We start from the raw sequence: 23397 nt of genomic DNA on the forward strand, positions 1-23397 counted from the left end.
GGCGTATGTCTTTAGTCTTCGTACACACTGAAATCCATATTGCGCATGCCCACTGCTATGGGATCCAAAACAAAATGGCAGAGCCCATTGGTAAATTAGAGATTGGCTGTGCCTTTATGTTCTGGCTCCTCCAGTGGTGTGCTACAGTACTGTGTACCAAGATTGACGATACTTACTTTCAAACAACAAAAATTTATTTACTGAACTTAATTTTTCAAGGTGCTAGTTAAAATTTTCTGACTATCCCTTGCATATAAATCATTATAGTGAATACATTTAAGTCCAAATACACACAACCAACAACTTTGGGATCACTTCATTTCACATTATTTACAATGAATACTATCTAAAAATTAGTCAAAAGTCAGTCCAATTAAGATTTTTATACTATCATTGGAGTTATTTTACAAATTAATGATGAAGCAAAAGATAACTGCTGGAAAAAGAATTCTTTCTCAACTGTTTTTACACAAAGAAATATTAATGTTCACTTTATGCAGAAATTTACTATAAGATCTAGTGACTATTATTACATTACTGATCCCTTACCTCTAAGAAAAGACTGAAATTGGTTTGTATACTTTCTATAGTCTCAAAATCTGCGTCAGTTACATTAAAAAGCCTGTAATTAGAAGAGAAAATATGATAACTGGCTGACAAACAAATAAATAAGACTAGTGCAATAAAATATAATTAATTTCATACCTGTCTGTGAGACTGTTCATAAGCTGCATATCTTGTTCATAAGTCATTGATCTGTTAGGTAAACCAGTCATCTTTAAAAGATTCTTTATCAACAACTGGCCAGATTTTGAATTAATGAAAGTCTGAAAAGTTTGAATAAAAAATCATTCCTGTTATAATAACTGCAAGACAACAAAACTAAATAGTAACTGCTGAAGCCACTTCTTTTCTTGGGTAACACTGAGAAGAACTGAAAGTCAGTTACAAAGTTACCTATTTCTAAGGGCGTTTCCTTTATGTCTTGCTGTGAACATGTGAATGGCTGGAACATTATTTATTATGCAATAGTACTTAATTGCTTGAGTTCATGATAGAAATGTCATTAACAAATTTGACTTTTCTATTTCTTTTTGCAGTAAACCATTGCAGATTCATTGCATAAGTGTACTACCTATGAACAACTTTTTGATGTGGCTCTACTGAACTGTAGCTCCTGATTATGATCAAATGTTTCACTTCTCTAATATTTCTGAAAATGCAACACCAAGAAGGATACATATGACTTAAATGAACATTACATAACAGATTAGGTAACTGAAATACCATATTTCAATCTGTATATGGCCAACAAAGTATCCCAGACATGTTCAAAGGTCTATGTGTAGTGTAATCATATAGGTCACAGAACTCATGATTCTTTGAAGAAGTAATAAGTTTCCTTTAATTTACGTCTATGGTCACAATCTTTTTTGTTTAACAGATTACTGGTTTTGGTCTTTAATGACCATCATCAGATCTGTTTCATAAAAACAAAGTCCTAATGCACTGCAGCCATAGTGGCATCATCAAATGTTAAATGTGGAATCAGCACCAGCATCGTCAAATACACATAAATCACATCACATGCACGCTGGTGCTGATTCCGCATTTAACATTTGACGATGCCACTATGGCTGCAGTACATTAGGATTTTGTTTTTATGAAACAGATCTGATGATGGTCATTAAAGACCAAAACCGGTAATCTGTTAAACAAAAAAGATTGTGACCATAGGCATAAATTAAAGGAAACTTATTACATATACGGGTCACTGTGTTTTTCACGACGATGTCACAGCTTGCGAATCTTTGAAGAAAGCTTGCACATTTCTCCCATCATGTGGGCACACAGTGTCCAGCCAAAACATGATATGTGGAGTCCCCTGAAGGAGAGGTAGAAACTCACATTCCTAAGCATCCATGATGTAGTGGCTACTGTTCAGATTGCCTCCAATATGTAGGAGTCAAGATCACACTGAATGTTGCCCCAAACAATCATACCTGATATTTGTTTCCTTTGCCACTGTCTGTGAGACTGTTCATAAGCTGCATATCTTGTTCATAAGTCATTGATCTGTTAGGTAAACCAGTCATCTTTAAAAGATTCTTTATCAACAACTGGCCAGATTTTGAATTAATGAAAGTCTGAAAAGTTTGAATAAAAAATCATTCCTGTTATAATAACTGCAAGACAACAAAACTAAATAGTAACTGCTGAAGCCACTTCTTTTCTTGGGTAACACTGAGAAGAACTGAAAGTCAGTTACAAAGTTACCTATTTCTAAGGGTGTTTCCTTTATGTCTTGCTGTGAACATGTGAATGGCTGGAACATTATTTATTATGCAATAGTACTTAATTGCTTGAGTTCATGATAGAAATGTCATTAACAAATTTGACTTTTCTATTTCTTTTTGCAGTAAACCATTGCAGATTCATTGCATAAGTGTACTACCTATGAACAACTTTTTGATGTGGCTCTACTGAACTGTAGCTCCTGATTATGATCAAATGTTTCACTTCTCTAATATTTCTGAAAATGCAACACCAAGAAGGATACATATGACTTAAATGAACATTACATAACAGATTAGGTAACTGAAATACCATATTTCAATCTGTATATGGCCAACAAAGTATCCCAGACATGTTCAAAGGTCTATGTGTAGTGTAATCATATAGGTCACAGAACTCATGATTCTTTGAAGAAGTAATAAGTTTCCTTTAATTTACGTCTATGGTCACAATCTTTTTTGTTTAACAGATTACTGGTTTTGGTCTTTAATGACCATCATCAGATCTGTTTCATAAAAACAAAGTCCTAATGCACTGCAGCCATAGTGGCATCATCAAATGTTAAATGTGGAATCAGCACCAGCATCGTCAAATACACATAAATCACATCACATGCACGCTGGTGCTGATTCCGCATTTAACATTTGACGATGCCACTATGGCTGCAGTACATTAGGATTTTGTTTTTATGAAACAGATCTGATGATGGTCATTAAAGACCAAAACCGGTAATCTGTTAAACAAAAAAGATTGTGACCATAGGCATAAATTAAAGGAAACTTATTACATATACGGGTCACTGTGTTTTTCACGACGATGTCACAGCTTGCGAATCTTTGAAGAAAGCTTGCACATTTCTCCCATCATGTGGGCACACAGTGTCCAGCCAAAACATGATATGTGGAGTCCCCTGAAGGAGAGGTAGAAACTCACATTCCTAAGCATCCATGATGTAGTGGCTACTGTTCAGATTGCCTCCAATATGTAGGAGTCAAGATCACACTGAATGTTGCCCCAAACAATCATACCTGATATTTGTTTCCTTTGCCACTCTACTACACAGCCTACAAAACTGCAACTGCCAAGATAGCATTCAATACACATGCAGCCATCACTGTAGAACAAGTTGAAGCACAATTCATCTAAAAACACTATATTTTATGACATTCAGCACAACAGTGATGTCATTCATGTGTACATTGCAGTCTTGAGTATTTGTGGCATGCATGCCACCAGTATTAATTGACAGCAGTTGATGTAGACTGATTCACAGTATTTTCAGCATTCCAATATCAAGGCAAAATGTGTACAAATCTGTATGATCTGTCATGGCGAAGTAGACATATTGAAGCTCAATACATGCTCTGGTTACATTTCATGGCCATTACCCACTTATTGCTGCATCTGAATTCCTTCTATCCAAAATTCCTAAATAAATAACACTGCTATAACAACATGCCCATAACAAGCTGAAACTTCACAGAAACTTGATTCCCAGATCCAATCATTCAGCCCATATGAACTGATTCACTAGCAGATATTGCACCTTTTGACATCAATATGGCACTTGCCTCAATGTTTCCATTTTCTATGAAAATTCTTCACTGTCTCAACTTTGCATATCACAGACTCTTCTAGACACAGAACAGAGGATGCTGTTGGTCCCAAATGTGTACAATACTTTTATTTCCATTTCAGGTCAAAATTTTTGGACGTGACTGTTTTTAAAAATGTTTACATACTGTAATGAGTAACGGCCAATGCTCCTAATTTCACAGATTCATAACTAGAATGAGTTTGCAATTAGTAAAATAAATATACAGGGTGTTCCACATAGAACCAGTATGCCTCACGTATCGGATGATCATCTCTAGTCGAATCGCTTGTGAAGTGGCAAAACAGGCTAGAAAGTTGACTACAATTCATTTTATTGAAAAGTTGAGTGCAGCTGTGTGTTCGTGCATCAGTCGTTGTGAGAAGCTCATGTTGTTGAGTTGTAGCAGAAATCGGCCACAGAATTCGCATAGAAATTTCAAGAAGTTGCTGCATGTCAGTAAGGAGGTTATCACAGCAGGTTGGTGTATCTTGTACTAAAAAATATAAAATTAAAATACTGTTGTGTTAGTGTGGTGCAAGAGTTGAAATTTGAGAATCGGGGAAAAAACAAGAGTTCATTATCATAACTGGCTGTTAACATCAATTGCTAACAGTTACTTGGATCCCTTGCTTTACTTCATGTCAGATGAGGCCTGGTTTCATTTGTCACGTAATGTAAACTCCCACAATACGAGATACTGGTCACAGGACAATCCACATATTCTGCATGAAGAGCCTCTCCACTCACAGAGGTGTTCGGTATGCATGTCCGGCATGCACATTATTGGCCCCATATTTTTCAGTTACACCTTAAACAGTGCCAAATATCTAAAGATCTTTGACACTGTCTATGAACAATTAAGAGATGCAGAAAAGCTGTACGCAGTATTCCTACAAGATGAAGCAACAGCTCACACATCCAACCAAAGTACAGACCACATCACCAACATGTTTCCTGAAGACAGACTTGTCAGTAGAGGCCTCTGGCCCCCAAGGTCCCTGGACTTCCCATAGTGTAACTTTTATTCATGGGACACACTAAAAAGCAAAGTGTATGTCAACAATCCTCATACAACAGATGATTTTAAATGGAACATTACTAGAGAAATTAGCAACACCACACCTGCAGAATTATAGTGTGTTGCTGGTAACGTCATCACACAAAGTCAGTGATTCCTGGATGCCCATGGCCAGCATCTTAATTAACAGGTAATTAAATGTTTCTTAATGTTACTACTATGTATTATTTTTAGTTAGTTCATTGTTACTTGAATCTATCTCAGACATGAGGCGTACCAGTTTTATGTGGGACACCCTGTGTAAATCTGCATAAACACTAATCATCAGAGGATATTTATAGAATCTATGAAAAAGTTATGTTCATGCCAGACATCCAGTTGTTTGAAACATATTGTAACCGCAGATGAAAATTAGTGAACACTATACAAATTATAGTGTTAAAATCACAAATTGCTTGATACATCTTTTTTATTTAGGGGACACCTGCACTGTCATGCATACAAGAAACATTCTATCTATCACAAGACAAAAACAGAAAAAGGAGACAATTGTAGGATGAAGTGTGAATTTCATCCCCATCGACGCGCAAGTCACTGAAGTGGCATCATATCTAAAGACTTGCACCCAGCGAACGGTCTACCTGACGGAAGGCCCTAGTCACACGATATTATTATAGCATTTTAGATATGTTAATTTCCAGCTCTTCTTTCATCTGAAGAAGAATCATATGACTTAATTTGAAAGAAAAGAAATGTGAAAGAAAAGAAATGCCTATTGTACTATACATGATTAAACGGGATTGTTTACTGTATACAGTGAGTTCTGCTCATTAAAGAGTCAGAAAACAAATTGGTTCGTCATTAAAATTGATACTTGTAACTGTCAGCTAAAAAAAATACTTAATTAAACTGACACCTTTTTACTACTTTACTGAATAATCTTGCAATGCAATGAAGCAGTTTTATTCTCTCTGTGTTGTTTTTCATATGGAGCGTGCATACTAATACAATGTTTGACTCATTTTATCTGATGTTGGACTTTTGGTCGTATACAACTACTTACAACAAAATTCTGTTATGCTAGTCGTAATAGTTCTCACAGTACCTGTCCAGGCACAGCATTAAAAGTGATCACACTCAAGTGTTTTGCATGTTGTTTGCTAGACCACTACTGTATACAGCAAAAATGCTAGACGCATGAAAAAGGAAAATTAATTTAACTAGAGGAAAGACAATAGAAGGGAAAAAGCTCTGGGACTCTCGCTTTGAGTGTATACAGAGAAAAGAGAATTTGCTCCCAACAAAAAAACCTCTGAGAAAGTTGAGTGGAACAACACTATGTACAAGCTTTGTAATGCAGCTCTTTGTATAAGCAATTTGTATAATGCAATGGATTCCTTATTCACCTTGTAAAGAATACAGACTAGATATATCTAAAGATAGATATGTAGTCCATTAACTTGAAAATAATGTTAATAGACAACATAATAAAATAAACATCAACAAAGTGAACATTTATAGGGTTGATAGTGACACATAGTATAAGACGATGTTAGCTTATTATCCATGTGCATGAAAATGAATCAAACAACTTGCATGTTTCAAAACTTGGTGGAAATCTTACTTCATTTTTCTTCTCAGGATCAAGTGTGTAGTGAGAATGACTGCTTTACAGGTGTCCATAAAGGCATAAACCTCGAAGTCAAGTTTGGGTGTACTGAGAACACCATATTCTGACAAAAGGATCCATGATCAGCCACTCAACTCTCAAAACCAGTCCATTATTTACACAGATGACACATCTGGCATTGTTCAAGAAGCAACACTTGAAGAAGTAGAATCAAACCTAACAATTGCCTTCGAAGAACCTGCTGTCTGCTATGATAATAAGTACTTGAAACCCAACCCAGATAAAACTAAGTTTTTGCGCATTTCACTTATGCAATAATAAGGCAAGAAGAAAGGTGAACATCACCCGCAAAGGATAAAATTTAAATCGCTTTGTTCACAACAAGTACTAGGGGTTAAAGTTGGATCATTTCTTAACTTACAAACAACACTGTACAGACACCTAACAGAAGGCATGCACTAAAACAATCTCATCCACAACTAACAAATGCCACTTCAGTCTGGAGGAATTTTGCATATGCTAATCACGTTGCAGAGACTCTTCATGAGACTGGCCACATAGTCACAGGGTGCCTAAGACAAAATCCAGTCAAAAAGGTCTTTCCATTCATTGGAGTAGCACCTCCAGATGTAATAAGAAAGACAGCAGCAGAAATTGAACAAAAGAAGCAAGAAACAGTTTCAAGGCACCCACTGTTTGGAACTCACACTCATCCATCATGACTGAAATACAAGAAAAGCTTCCTAATACAACGGTACAAATTTCTACTTCAGCAGCAGACCACCACACTGAGCTATGGAGAACAAACCCTCAGAGGACTATGGGCAGCAAAAGAGAAGTTACCATCTCCCTTGTGGGACTTGCCAAGACACTCAATGGATTCAGAAGAGGAGTGACAATGTGTAAAATTAATTTGAAGAAGTGGGGTGTGACAACGAATTTTATGAATGTGCAGCATGGCAGGACACTGAACACCTTGGTTTACACTAATCTGAGCAAACTCTGTGATTTGACTTTGCTGTTTTGACTATTGAACACTGGATTCAAAAAGCGTGAAATTATCTCAACCATTAACATTAGGTTGTAGTTCTCGCTTACTTTTTGACTGAATAAATAAAAATGAACAGTCTTTATTTTCACTGAAGTGCATGGAAGTAAATGAGTCAGATGGACAGAAGAAAGGGAAAACTGATGCAAGTTCTTGGAGACAGGTGATTCTCACAACCACATACTAAGTCCATGCAAAAGAAGCTCAGTAAAAGACTTTATTTTATATTTTTTCTATTGACCAGTGATGATTACAGATTCTTTAGAGACAAGTTAAGTCAAGAACAGCCTCTCATAAGCATGACAGAGATTGGCATCTGAACAGACCTCATGCTACTTCAAATACAGTATACAGAGTCATTTATGTGCATGATTCATATGTTTAAATGAAACATTGTCACTTCTTTCAGCTTTATTAGTTGATTTGCGATGTGTTTGCCTCTGATAAAGGCGTCTTCAGACAATGTACAAAAATTATAAAACCCAGTACAAATATAATGCCCTTACACAAAAATTCTAAATCATGAAAACATCCTTTAATCCTACATCATAAAAGTTACAGGTCCTAAATTACATTTGGGTGGAGTGGGGGTAACTAAAGAGTGTACTAGCTCCCAGATCATGAAATACAAAAATTTAACACTTACTAAACTATGGGTAAACAATCATCTCATGAAATGAGGAGTCAAACATATAAAAGTACACCCAGGAAAGAATGGACCAAGTGCATGCATAATGCAAAAATATGGAACAATGAAAAAAATGGTGGCAATTTCTACTTAAAACAAGAATGACATAAGGTCAAATCAAGATTATTAGCAATAACCATAAAAGAGAAACAGGTAAAAGCTTCCCTTGTGAAGGTTTACAGTACTGTGGTAACACATCACAAGCCAATAATGGTAATAAAGAAGAACTCTCATACGGTAAGATCAAATGTGACTTTTTAAAAATGCAGGTTCTGTCAATAACTGTCATGTATGCACAACCTTAAATACTAGTACTGGTCTGACTAGATGAAAACTAAGGTCTATGGTGTCGTAATAGTCAGAAGCTCACCAGGTGGTGACACTATGGCTTCTAATAATGGAAGGCTCTGTGTAAATAATTAGCAAGAACACCCAGTGTCTGAACTAACATAAATTCATAAACTCATTTGAAGATGTGCAACATAGCATAGAGAAATGCCTGATTTTTCAACAGGGACTGTTCCTTTAAAAGCCTCAGAAATTTTGAGCAACTATGTTTCGAAACACATCGGACAGCCGAGAGGTCATTTACTGTTAGACTCAGTGAACACTTCCTTATGAGATAAGGGCAAATTAAAAAATATTCGTTCTTCACTGAACATCTGAAAGTTTTAGGCCATCAGTCCCCTAGTTTCAAAAATCTTACAATCCTGCACATAGAAAATAAAGGGCAAAAATTAAATTTGCTTGAGGAATTTGGAATTTCAAAACATATTCCCTTCAAATCTTCAAAGATTTTAAATGAACAGTTATTGTTGAAAAATCAGATGTTTTTTGATGCTATGATGTGCATCTTCAAATGAGTTTATGAATTTACGTGGTTTGGTGTTTTATAATTTTTGTATATGACCATCATATTTGTACTGGATTTTCTAATTTTTCTAGATTGTCTGAAGATGTCTTTCAGCACAGGTGAAACACGTCACAAATGAAGAACTAATAAATCCATCTTTATTGCAACCACAACTGAATTCTCTCTATCACATTACCACTGTTTCTGTATCAGTGCCACAGATTTTGTGAATGGAGTGGAAGGACTTTCGTTACAAATTGCCTAGTCAGGCAAAAAAAAGGGGGATTTGGAATATTACAAACTAAATTACAAAATAGTGAAGGCTTGCTTGAATATTACCTTCAATAAGAATTGTTTAAATGATAAGGTTATTCTTGTATATGTGCACAGGTACCTCAAAATTAAGCATTTTGATAAAGTATCTCCTGGTATGTTCAAATGTGCCAAGGTTATAATTTTGAATGAAATTAGGAGGTAGCATATTGTTAAAGATAGGCTTAATGCCCTAACATACAGTGCTTACTTTAAGGCTGTTAATACATTTGATGTGCATTGTTTTGACAATATAATATTTCTTGCTATTTTATGTGTATGGGAGGAAGCTCAACTCATTAGTGACGACCAAAATAGGAAGTTAGTTAAGCTCAAGCACATTAACAATAAGTCATGTAGTGCAGAGAAGCACAGCTTTCCATTCGCTGACCCAATAATTAATCTCATTAATATTTCATTCAGCTAACAGCAAATAGCACTCTTGAATAAAGGCCTAAAATGCCAATTAACACTACAGTTAAATAACAGGGTAATTACTTCCATTGTCACACACGTAAAAATGGCCTTAGACAGTGCTGTGATCGAAAAAGACAGTTCAAGCCACTAAAATTATTCAGAGAGCAGCCACCAAGCATTTCTTTCATGACGAATCCTGAAGACAACAAAACAAAAATTAGATGAAGAAGAGGTGACTGTAGTAAAGTCTGACAAGACCAATACAGGCATTGTGATTTACAAACATGATTATGTATGCAAGGTTGAAAATTTTTTGGCTGAAAATGGGATTCATCGAATTGACTCAGATCTCACTGTTGCATTGGACAAGCTTTTAAGAAATCACCTTGATAGTTGTCTGCATATTATTCCTCCACAGCAGTTGTATGGTTTGAAAGTAATGAACCCTAGACCCCTATGTTACAAGTACAGATAAAAACTCATAAAGAAGCTAACTTAGCAAGATTAACTGTCAATGGTATCAGCAGCCCCACTTATTATGTATCTAGACTACTACTTCAGATTTTAAGGGATAATGTAACTTTTCAAGTAGATTACATGACATGGAATCGTAAGGAGTTGGTTGTTTATTTGCATGATAGAGATTTTCAAGAAGGTTGCCATCTCATTTCCCTTGATATTAAAAACCTGTACACAAATGCCCCCTAAGGGAAACTATATGTACTATTCGAAGATTCTTGTCTGAGGACGGATCGCTCCTAAAGGAAGAAATTAATGAGATTATTACTATCTTAGACGTGCTCATCAACCACAATTACTTTTCATTTAACAACACAATTTGGCAATGGGGAGTTGCCATTCCAGCTTCCTGGCTGATATTTCTGTGAATCACATAAAATCTGAGATTTTCAAATGGAGGTCCCCTATTAGCAAGCAGATTATCCTATATAAAAGAGATATGTTGATGGTATTGTAATTATCCTCAAGGGTAATGAAGGTGATATAAACCTCCTCACTCAAGAGTTTAACAGCCTATATCCAAAACTGACTTTTATGCATGAAGTCCAGAACTCCGTGGAGATCTTAAACTTTGCAACTCATGGAAAATAAGATTTCCTTCAATATCTTTAGGAAACCTTCCACTAGTGTGTGTGTCTGCTATACATTCCACCTTCAATCATCCGAGGTGCTACAAGCTGCTGTTGTAAGAATTACCTCCAATCATCCGAGGTGCTACAAGCTGCTGTTGTAAGAATTTGTGAGCTCCCCCTTTCTGACAATGCTATTAGGCAAGAATTGAACAATCTTTGTTATGTAGCACAGAAAAATGCATACAGCCCATCATTGGTGCACCGGTTACATTCCACATGCAAAAATGCCTTGCAAAACCGGGCCACTCCTACTCTCTCCACATCTAAGTTATGTGAAGTTACACAAATAGCGATTCCATTTTTAGGCCCTTTTTCTTATACTTTATCAAAGTTATTTAAACAGAATAACTTCCAGATTGCTTTCTTAGGGTAGCTTGATTCAGTTTGCTCCCCCCCATGAGTAACACAATAATCATATATTTTTGAAATCAGGGGTTTATAAAATTAGGTGCCCAGAATGTCTGACTGAATATTCAGACAGACGGGGAGGTAATTTACTGTTAGATTCAGTGAAACTTGCTAATGAAAAAAGGGCAAATTAAAAAAATTTCCTTCTTCACTGAACATCTAAAAGTTTCAGGCCATCAGACCCTTAGTATGAAAAACCTTATGATCCTGCACATAGAAAATAAAGTGCGTAAATCAAAACATGTTCACTTCAAATATCCGAGGATTTCAAATGAACAGCTATTGTCAAAAAATCATACATTTTATGATGCTATGATATGCATCCTCAAATGGATTATGAATTTAAACTACTTCAGACATTGGGCACTCTTCCCGACTATTTACACAGGGTCTTCCATTGTTAGAAATTGTAGCGTCGCGACCTGGCGAGCTTCCCGGTACTTCAACACCACAGACCTTAGTTTTCATCTAGTCAGACCAGTACTAGCACGTAAGGTTGCGCTTATATGGCAGATGTAAACAGGCCCCATTTTTTGAGTTGTCTCCATTGTTGTTTGTTGTTGTGGTCTTCAGTCCTGAGACTGGTTTGATACAGCTCTCCATGCTACTCTATCCTGTACAAGCCTCTTCATCCCCCAGTACCTAGCGCAACCTACATCCTTCTGAATCTGCTTAGTGTATTCATCTCTTGGTCTCCCTCTATGATTTTTACCCTCCACGCAGCCCTCCAATACTAAATTGGTGATCCCTTGATGCCTCAGAACATGTCCTACCAACCGATCTCTTTTTCTAGTCAAAATGTGCCACAAACTTCTCTTTTCCCCAATCCTATTCAATATTTCCTCATTAGTTATGTGATCTACCCATCTAATCTTCAGCATTCTTCTGTAGCATCACATTTCAAAAGCTTCTATTCTCTTCTTGTCCAAACTATTTATCGTCCATATTTCACTTCCACACATGGCTACTCTCCATACAAATACTTTCAGAAATAACTTCCTGACACTTAAATCTATAATCGAAGTATATCTCCATATGGTAAGTCAATTAATGTTTGTGTCTTGGCTCTTTTGGCATGCAGACAATTTGCTTCCTCCTGTTGTATAAAGCCATGGTTTGCATATTTTAACAGTGTTGTTTTTCTTCTCCAGATGATATTTTATGGTATTGACAGAGCCTGCACTTTTAAAAAGTCACATTTGATCTTAGCATATGAGAGTTGTTCTTTATTACCATTACTGGCTTGTGGCATGTTACCACATTACTGTAAACCTTCACAAGGGAGGCTTTTGCCTGTGTCTCTTTTAAGGCTATTGCTAATAATCTTGTATACAACCTAATGTCATTCTTGTTTTAGGTACAAATTGCCAACATTTTTGGCATTGTTCTGTATTTTTACATTATACGTGCACTTGGTCCATTCCTTCCTGGGTATAATTTTATGCATTTGGCTCCTTATTTCATGAGATGATTATTTACCCATAGTTCAGTAAGTGTTAAATTTTCATTTTTCATACTCTGGGAGCTAGTACACTTATTTACCACCCCTTACCCCCAAATGCAATTTAGGACCTGTAACTTTTATGTTACAGGGTTAAAGAATTTTTACGTGGTTTGTTGTTTTAGAATTTTTGTTTGTGGCTATTATATTTGTACAGTATGGCAACGGGAACCCGCATGGAACCATCCTATGCTTACCAATTCATGGGCCATCTAGAGGAATCTGAACTGTATCATCTTCATCTTTGCATAGGTGTGGTATGTCGTCTTCCGGAGCCTGGGCTTTGCTCTGCAGCGATTGGTCCGTTTGCTTTTAAATTTCAGAGGGTGCTGTGTTCTGGGGAGAGACCCGCTGACGACGAGAGTATTGCGTGCTGCTGCCGGAGTGAGAAGCGGAGTTTAGTTTCCGGTTGTGTGGCAGCGCAATGTTGCAGAAAAGGTGGTATAACTTCCTGTGAATGCACGTGATTGCTACGAGTGTGTGTACTTGGGACGGCGGCAGTAGTTCTGGACGGGCTGTGTGATAAGGAAGCTCGGCGTGGCAACTGTTGATGCGGCGTGTCCGCGTTGCTATGGCGGAACTGGGGCGATTGACATAACTCGAGTTGGTGCTGGTTGCAACCTGTCGCTGAATGCTTGTCTGCCTTCTGGACTAACAGTGAGAATTTCTTGACTTGATGTGTGTCACTCAATTTCTGCCCGTGTCGTCGGGTGTTTTATGCTCTAAGGGTGTGTGCTATGGTGTTTCTCAATTTTAGTAGGCTCAGGCATGCCCGAAATCCCGATTCAATGATCTGCTGTTACATTGTCAAGTGTAACTATCACTAGAAGAGAGTGTTAACTCTCTGTGCCTTAATAACTGAACCTAAAATATTATCTGTGGTTGAAATTTTATTCTGACCCAAGTGCAATAACGATCTTGTATTTTGCAATTTGTTGAGTATTATTATTATTATTATTATTATTATTATTATTATTTAGTAATGGCCGTCACATATACTAAGTCAAAGATTTACGAAGGCCAGAGGGCGTCATTAACAGTTCCTGCCTAGACAGGCATTATATTTTGAACCATGTGTTTCAATGTTTAGTAATTTTTATTTTATGTGTTATAGAGAGTTGCTGTTATGCCTTTTGTGGACGATTTGCCACGTTGGTGAAGCTTCTAGTTGTTCTGCTGGTCTGTGCCACACTGTTAAAGCAGGCAGTCCTAGCAAAGCTGATTGTAAATTTTTCCTAGTGGTGAGGAGCATGGGCTGGTTTTAAGTGTTAACTCACTAACTTTAACCATTCTCAAATATTTATTACTACTGATAATCAGACCCTTCAGGGCGAGTGGCGACGTCACTGCCACTTTTCAGTTATTAATTCTATCATGTAAGCTTGTTTTAAAAAAAAACTTTGACATATGAATTTGCCTTTTGGTCTTCATTGTTCCTTTGGACGAAGTAAATTAACTGTTGGTTTTGCATCCTTGTAGCATTATCAAAACAGCATTTGTGGTTATATTCGATTGGCCCTTCTGGCCAAATGATTAAAGTCATTCTTTTCAGTAACTTATTGTATTGGTCAATAACTAATCAAAAGTGTTGGGTCCTTCAGACCGTGATTATCTCTTATGCTCGAATCTTAAGGTTGTCATTCTGACATTACAGTTGTGAATGTTCAGCAGCCCTTCAGGCCTGGAGTTTAAAAAATTTTATTGCGTTTTGTGATATATATATGTATATATATGTACCAGTGAACAAGTGTTTTTTTAACATTTAATAAAATTAAATTCTTTGAAACTGTAACCTCATCTGGATCTACGCTTTCACTCCCTGCGGCCTTTGAGCTCTGATTACCTTACGCTTTGGTTAAGTTTTCCCATACCACGACGTATCTCTGGTAGCAGAGCGTGGTTTCGTTTTTTTTTTCTCACGGGGGGAGAGGGTACGGCTTGCACTGGTACTAATATAGTCATACAGTTATTTTGCTGTTGTATTTAAAATCCTTAGTGTGGGTACTGTTGGCGGTGTATCTTGTTTCAGTATGGCCGCTCCAGCAGTTAGAAAGGTCATTGGTGTGGCAAGTCTCAGGAAACCATGTCTGCAGTATGAGCTGGCTATAAGAGGACAAGAGATAGAAGGGACTGTGGCGGAACTTTGCCAGTGCCTAAGTGCCGCCTTGACTGCACCGGTAATTATTACTAGTGAGATCGTGGGTGAGGTGAGTCAAGCTGTTGCATTTTGTACTCAGTTACGTAGTGAGCTTCAGGACGATGTATCAGCCTGTGAAGTTGCCTACACATCTCGTAGTCAAATCTGTCGTATGCAGGCGGCGTTGTATCATTTGGCAAACAGAGTCTGTGATATTAGAAATGTTTGTCACGACACTAAAGTCTTGTCCAATATACAAAGGTTGCAAGACGAGGTTGTGGGGTTACAGCAACAAATGTTATGTTTGAGTTGGCGTGACGATGAGCAAGATGGGGGACGTAATACTAATGAAGAAAGACAGGATCAACAATTTAGTAGTCCTTTTAGCAAATTACCAAATCCCCTTATGGCTATCCTTAAAGGTGTAATTAGTTTGTTAGTAGACAGTACCGGAAATTTGGTATATCTATTGTGGCTGTTAGTAAAACTCCATGAGCAAGCTAATGTATTACAGGTTGATTGTGAGGTAATTTTGCAGTTGATTTATCTGCTGGCGGTAGGGCGTCTGGGTAGAATAACTGTGGAAGCTCTGGAAGGCGGTTATTCACTGTGGGATTTTAGGAAGTTGTTACTGGCTACATGTTTGGGCAGTCGTAAGGTGAAGGATTTAGTGGATCAACATGTGTACCGTGTGCAGGCTGAACACGAAACGTTTGCCAATTACGTCAGAGAGGTACGGCTTAGTATACTTGCATTGTGTGTAGAAATATCTGAAGAGAAGGCAGTGGCGCACATTTTGGAGGGTTTGAAGCCTGCGGATAGATCTAGAATCATGTTTGCAAAAACACCAACATTGTTTTCTGATTTAGATAAATTGCAGGTTGTTATTGAAAGTGTGTGTTACGCTGATGGTAAGAGGGGAGACTTAAGATTGAACGATGATGTGTCCGTCGGTAATGACACGCAAGTAACTTCTGCGGGCAAGGCCTTGTGTTACCGTTGTGGGAAGTCTGGTCATTTTGTTAAGCAATGTGCCGTACCGAAGCGCTGACATACGAACAGCTGACGCCAGCAGAAATGGGAGTGTGCTGCCTTGGTCAGGAAATTCCCTCCTGGATGTCGTAGAGTATGTGCGGTGAAAGGCGGGCGGCTTCCATATGCTTGCGCTAGCCTAGGAGGTGAACCTATTTGCACCTTGTTAGATTGTGGCAGTAATATTTCATTGATTGATCATGATTAGTACGAACGTTACAAAGGCTTGGCTAAGTTGCCAAAATTAAGCACTGTTAATCATGTGTGTTATTCGGCTGGTGGGCAAACCCTTGAATTGGTCGGCAAGGCACCTTTTAAGCTTGGCATTCAAAGGTTCTCTTGGCCACTTGTCTGTTTGGTGGTTAAAAATTTATCTGTGAGGTTTATTTTGGGGTGTGAATTCTTGCATTTAACTCAGTGTGTAATAGACTATGTGAACAAAAGTTTTTACTTCAAGTTTAGACCAGAGCTTAGTTTTCATTTCTGTGCTCATGGGTTGGGGGCTGGTGTGTGTACAGTCGAGCCACAGCCGGCCAAGGTTAATGTTGACCATCTTACTCAAGAACAGGCTAGGTTATTATTAGAGGTGTTGGATGAATTTCCGGAGGTGTTGACCAACCGGCTTGGGGTCACTAATAAGATCGAATATCGCATTCAGCTTACTGATCAGATACCGGTGCGGCAAACTCTGTATCGTTAATCTCCACCCAAAATGCAGGAACTCCATAAAATCATTAACCAGCTACTGGAGGATGGTGTCATTCGCCCTTCTCTATCACCTTACGCAGCACCTATATTTCTTGTGCACAAGCCCCATGGGGAAGGGTTTAGACCCATGGCTGACAATCGTGCTTTAAAGCAGAAGGTTGTCCTGGAGTCTATTCCTCTCCCGGATTTGCACAGTTGTTTTGCTTGGTTCACGGGAGCCAAAGTTTTCACTGTCCTGGACTTGAACCAAACGTACTATCATGTACCGCTGGCTGACAAATCAAAGCCGATAATGGCATTTAGTACCGATTACAATCTTTCTGAGTTTAATAGAGTGCCCTTCGGACTAGCAACAGGTGTGTTGGTCTTATCACGCCTGTTAGACTCGGTGTTAGGCAACTTTAAATTCAAGTTTGTGTTCAATTATTTGGACGATGTTGTCATATATATAGCGCGAACTTCGATGAACATCTTGAACATCTACATCAGGTTTTTGGACGATTGAAAGAGGCAGGTCTAACTGTTAAATCGTCCAAGGTAACTGTCGCCCGGAACGAAATATCCTTTTTCGGACATATTGTGTCGTGCAAGGGAGTAACTACTTATCATAGCAGGACTCATGCTATTCATGCCATTCCGATTCCTAAAGATAAAAGGGCTGTCGCGCGTGTCATTGAAATGGTGAATATTTTTAGGAAGTTCGTACTGAATTTTGATCAACTGGCCGCACCTATTAACCAATTGCGCAGGAAAGGCGAAAGGATTGTGTGGGGCAACTCTCAACAGGCAGCCTTGGTCGCCTTGAAAGTTGCAATAAGCACCTTTCCAGTATTAGGGATCCCTGATTTCAATCGTACATTCATTGTTCAAACTGACGCGTCGAACGTAGGGGTGGTGACTGTTTTGCTGCAGGAGCAGGACGGCGAAAGGCGTCCTCTTGCTTACGCATCACGAGCTTTGTCACCAGCTGAGACTAAGTACTCAGTGTAGGAATTAGAGGCTTTGGCGGTCATATTCACCTTGGAAAAATATAAATTCTACTCAGAATATTGTCGGTTTCGTTTAGGAACTGACAATCAGGCCCTGAGTTGGGTGCTTGCTCGGCCATGCAAGACAGGAAGAATAGCGCATTAGGCCGTGACAATCTCGGCATTCCAGTTCGATGTTTGTCATATTAAAGGGAGACAGAATCAAGTGGCGGACATTTTGAGTCGCATGTTTCAAGTCGAGGAAGGGGACGATCATTTGGAGCTAGCCACTTGTAATATCGCGGTGTTAACTGATATTCCATCTCTATTCAGTAACGTTGAGGAGGAGGAACAACAGGACCCCGAATTGCGAACCGTGATAGATAGACTTAGAGCCCGGGAAACTGTTCCGGGTTACTCCTTGGAACAGGGGTTTCTCTGCCTTCACACTAACCGCGATAAGGTCCCTAAATTATGCGTACCCCGGAGTTTAGTGCCTGGAATTTTCAAATATTTTCACCAGTCCTTGTGCGGGGGACATTTAGGTTTTCATAAAACCCGGCTCAAGGTGAGCAAAAGGTTAACTTGGAAGGGATTGGTCTGCGATGTAAGAAGGCTTGTTACAGGGTGAGAGTCTTGTAAGATGGTGAAGCTGGATACTGGGCCCAAGAAAGGATTCTTGAAATCTACACGAGAATCTCGACCCTTAGACAAAATCTATATTGACTATTTGGGTCCCTTACTGCATACCCAGAGAGGCAATCGCTTCGTGTTCGTCATGGTGGACGCCTTCACCAGGTTTGTGTGGTTAATTGCTAGCAGCGGTACTACTGTTAGTGTTAGTATTCAACATCTCAAAGGGGTTTTTGCTAGCTTTGGCCCGCGAAAGATGCTAGTGAGCGATAACGCCCCCACTTTTGTTTCTAAAGAGTTTAAACAATTCTGTTTTGACCAGGGGATTTCTCATATTACCACTGCACTTTATAATACACAATCGTCCTTCACTGCAAGAATCAATAGGAATTTAAAGTCCGCACTCATCGCGTACCATTCTGGGTCACAATAACGGTGGGATTTCTCTCTCAACTGGTTATCTTTTGCTTTTAATACTGCTCACCACGAAGCGCATAAATTTTCTCCTGCTAAATTAATGTTTTCCTTCCAGTTGAATTCTCCCTTGTCCAATTTCATATTTCAATATGTCTGCTTGTGTCTGTATATGTGTGGATGGATATGTGTGTGTGTGTGCGCGCAAGTGTATACCCGTCCTTTTTTCCCCCTAAGGTAAGTCTTTCCGCTCCCGGGATTGGAATGACTCCTTACCATCTCCCTTAAAACCCACATCCTTTCGTCTTTCCCTCTCCTTCCCTCTTTCCTGATGAGGCAACAGTTTGTTGTGAAAGCTTGAATTTTGTGTGTATGTTTGTGTTTGTTTGTGTGTCTGTCGACCTGCCAGCACTTATATATATATACCCCCCCACTGAGAGAATCTCTGCTCTCGTAGACCAACACCTTCAACCTATTACGTTAATTGCTAGCAGCGGTACTACTGCTAGTGTTAGTATTCAACATCTCAAAGGGGTCTACATAAAAGATACCAACCATTTCCTCGGCCAACTCACCACAGTTCCTTTCCCTTTACCACACGGTGCTCTGCTCATCACTATTAATGCCACCTCCCAGTACACTAATATTCAAAATGCCCTCGGCCTTACTGCTATCGAACACTACCCTTCCAGAGGCCCTATGGATTCCAAACCAACATCCTCTTTCCTAGTCTCCATGACCAACTATATCCCCACCCACAATTACCTCTCCTTCGAAGGGATTACCTACAAACCAATCCGTGGTACGGCTATGGGCACCCACAAGGCACCATCCTATGCTAACCTATTCATGGGCCATCTAGAGGAATCCTTCCTAAAAACCCAGAATCCTAAACCCCTCACGTGGTTCACATTCATTGATGACATCTTTGCTATCTGGATTGAAGGTGAGGACACCTTATTCACATTCATCCAGAACCTCAACAACTTCTCCCCTACTTGCTTCACCTGGTCCTACTCAACCCAACAAGCCTCCTTCCTAGATGTTGACCTCCACCTCAGAGATGGCTATATCAGTACCTCCATCCATATCAAACCTACTAACCACCAGCAATACCTCCACTTCGACAGCTGTCACCCATTCCATACCAAGAAGTCCCTTCCATACAGCCTAGCCACCCGTGGTCGTCGCATCTGCAGTGGCGAGCAGCCCTTCTCTAAATATACTGAGGGTCTCACTGAAGCCTTCACTGACCGTAATTCTCCTCCCATCCTTGTACAAAAACAAATTCTCGCACCTTATTTTTCCAGTCTCCCACCACCTACCAAAGTCCCACAGTCCTGCCACAGAGGAGCATTCCCCTTGTAACTCAGTACCATCTGGGACTGGAGCAACTGAATTACATTTTCTGCCAGGGTTTCAATTACCTCTCGTCGCGCCCTGAAATGAGGAATGTCCTACCCACTATCCTTCCCACCCCTCCTACAGTGGTATTCCGCCATACACCGAACCTACACAATATACTCGTCCATCCTTACACAACCCTGATCCCAATCCCTTAGCTCATGGCTCATACCCCTGTAATAGACCTAGATGCAAGACCTGTCCCACACATGCTTCTACCACCACCTACTCCAGTCCGGTCACTAACATCACCTATCCCATCAAAGGCAGGGCTACCTGTGAAACCAGTCATGTGATTTACAAGCTAAGCTGCAACCACTGTGCTGCATTCTATGTAGGCATGACAACCAACAAGCTGTCTGTCCGCACGTATGGCCACCAACAAACTGTGGCCAAAAAAACAAGTGGACTACCCTGTTGCTGAACACGCTACCAAATATGATACCCCTCATCTCAATGACTGCTTCACAGCTTGTGCCATATGTATCCTTTCTGAATTGCGCAGGTGGGAGCTTTCCCTGCAATACATCCTACGTTCCCGTAACCCTCCTGTCCTCACCCATCCAGCTCGCCCCCCCCCCCCTCCCTTGTTCCCATTCCAGCATTACACAGCAGTCATTTCACCACCACACCCAGTCTTTTAAATTATTTTTATTTCTCTCCTTTCCATTACTTAACCCTTCCCCCCTCCGCACCTTCTCTCCTGCCCTCCATCTAAACTGCAACACTTCACTGTCCACCACTCCCACTATACTATCCCTCCCCTTCCCCACCCCAGCCTCCTCCTTACCCCCACCCTGTTGCCACTCCCATCATGCACTGGTGCTGCTGCTTGCAGTGTAGTTTCAGCTCTCTGAGACTGCAGATGTGTGTGCAAGTTGTGTTTGTGTGAATGTGTGTGTATGTGTGTGTGTCTTTGTTGTGGTCTTCAGTCCTGAGATTGGTTTGATGCAGCTCTCCATGCTACTCTATCCTGTGCAAGCTTCTTCATCTACCAGTACCTACTGCAACCTACATCCTTCTGAATCTGCTTGGTGTATTCATCTCTTGGTCTCCCTCTACGATTTTTACCCTCCACGCTGCCCTCCAATGCTAAATTTGTGATCCCTTGATGCCTCAAAACATGTCCCACCAACCGATCCCTTCTTCTAGTCAAGTTGTGCCACAAACTTCTATTCTCCCCAATCCTATTCAATACCTCCTCATTAGTTACATGATCTACCCAACTTATCTTCAGCATTCTTCTGTAGCACCACATTTCGAAAGCTTCTATTCTCTTCTTGTCCATACTAGTTATCGTCCATGTTTCACTTCCATACATGGCTACACTCCATACAAAAACTTTCAGAAACGACTTCCTGACACTTAAATCTATACTCGATGTTAACAAATTTCTCTTCTTCAGAAACGCTTTCCTTGCCATTGCCAGTCTACATTTTATATCCTCTCTACTTCGACCATCATCAGTTATTTTACTCCCTAAATAGCAAAACTCCTTTACTACTTTAAGTGTCTCATTTCCTAATCTGATTCCCTCAGCATCACCCGACTTAATTTGACTACATTCCATTATCCTCATTTTGCTTTTGTTGATGTTCATCTTATATCCTCCTTTCAAGACACTGTCCATTCCGTTCAACTGATCTTCCAAGTCCTTTGCTGTCTCTGACAGAATTACAATGTCATCGGCAAACCTCAAAGTTTCTACTTCTTCTCCATGAATTTTAATACCTACTCCGAATTTTTCTTTTGTTTCCTTTACTGCTTGCTCAATATACAGATTGAATAACATCGGGGAGAGGCTACAACCCTGTCTCACTCCTTTCCCAACCACTGCTTCCCTTTCATGCCCCTCGACTCTTATAACTGCCATCTGGTTTCTGTACAAATTGTAAATAGCCTTTCACTCCCTGTATTTTACCCCAGCCACCTTCAGAATGTGAAAGAGAGTATACCAGTCAACATTGTCAAAAGCATTCTCTAAGTCTACAAATGCTAGAAACGTAGGTTTGTCTTTTCTTAATCATTCTTCTAAGATAAGTCGTAAGGTTAGTATTGCCTCAAGTGTTCCAACATTTCTACAGAATCCAAACTGATCTTCCCCGAGGTCCGCTTCTACCATTTTTTCCATTCGTCTGTAAAGAATTCACGCTAGTATTTTGCAGCTGTGACATTAAACTGATAGTTCGGTAATTTTCACATCTGTCAACACCTGCTTTCTTTGGGATTGGAATTATTATATTCTTCTTGAAGTCTGAGGGTATTTCACCTGTCTCATACATCTTGCTCACCAGATGGTAGAGTTTTGTCAGGACTGGCTCTCCCAAGGCCGTCAGTAGTTCTAATGGAATGTTGTCTACTCCCGGGGCCTTGTTTCGACTCAGGTCTTTCAGTGCTCTGTCAAACTCTTCATGCAGTATCGTATCACCCATTTCATCTTCATCTAAATCCTCTTCCATTTCCATAATATTGTCCTCAAATACATCGCCCTTGTATAAACCCTCTATATACTCCTTCCACCTTTCTGCCTTCCCTTCTTTGCTTAGAACTGGGTTGCCATCTGAGCTCTTGATATTCATACAAGTGGTTCTCTTCTCTCCAAAGGTCTCTTTAATTTTCTTGTAGGCAGTATCTATCTTACCCCTAGTGAGACAAGCCTCTACATCCTTACATTTGTCCTCTAGTCATCCCTGCTTAGCCATTTTGCACTTCCTGTCGATCTCATTTTTCAGACGTTTGTATTCCTTTTTGCCTGCTTCATTTACTGCATTTTTGTATTTTCTCCTTTCATCAATTAAATTCAATATTTCTTCTGTTACACAAGGATTTCTATTAGCCCTCGTCTTTTTACCTACTTGATCGTCTGCTGCTTTCACTACTTCATCCCTCAGAGCTACCCATTCTTCTTCTACTGTATTTCTTTCCCCCATTCCTGTCAATTGTTCCCTTATGCTCTCCCTGAAACTCTCTACAACCTCTCGTTCTTTCAGTTTATCCAGGTCCCATCTCCATAAATTCCCACCTTTTTGCAGTTTCTTCAGTTTCAATCTGCAGTTCATAACCAAGAGATTGTGGTCAGAATCCATATCTGCCCCTGGAAATGTCTTACAATTTAAAACCTGGTTCCTAAATCTGTCTTACCATTATATAATCTATCTGACATCTTTTAGTATCTCCAGGATT

General features: G+C 39.5%; 1 protein-coding gene across 4 annotated transcripts in view; it reads right to left on the reverse strand.

The window, feature by feature from the left end:
* Positions 1–23397, reverse strand: part of LOC126457215 (ATP-binding cassette sub-family A member 7-like) — a 594847-nt gene that overhangs the window by 453012 nt on the left and 118438 nt on the right. For all 4 annotated transcript variants that reach the window (XR_007585450.1, XM_050093334.1, XM_050093335.1 and 1 more), the window contains exons 12-13: positions 706–827; positions 550–622 (exon numbers count right to left, since the gene is read on the reverse strand). Coding sequence is in view for 3 of the 4 variants with exons in the window: in XM_050093334.1 (XP_049949291.1) it covers positions 550–622; positions 706–827 (195 nt within the window). In the remaining variant the exon portion in view is untranslated. The remainder of the gene's footprint in view (positions 1–549; positions 623–705; positions 828–23397) is intronic.

Source organism: Schistocerca serialis, chromosome 2 (genome assembly GCF_023864345.2).
Source record: "Schistocerca serialis cubense isolate TAMUIC-IGC-003099 chromosome 2, iqSchSeri2.2, whole genome shotgun sequence".
Classification (NCBI taxonomy): Eukaryota; Metazoa; Arthropoda; class Insecta; order Orthoptera; family Acrididae; genus Schistocerca; species Schistocerca serialis.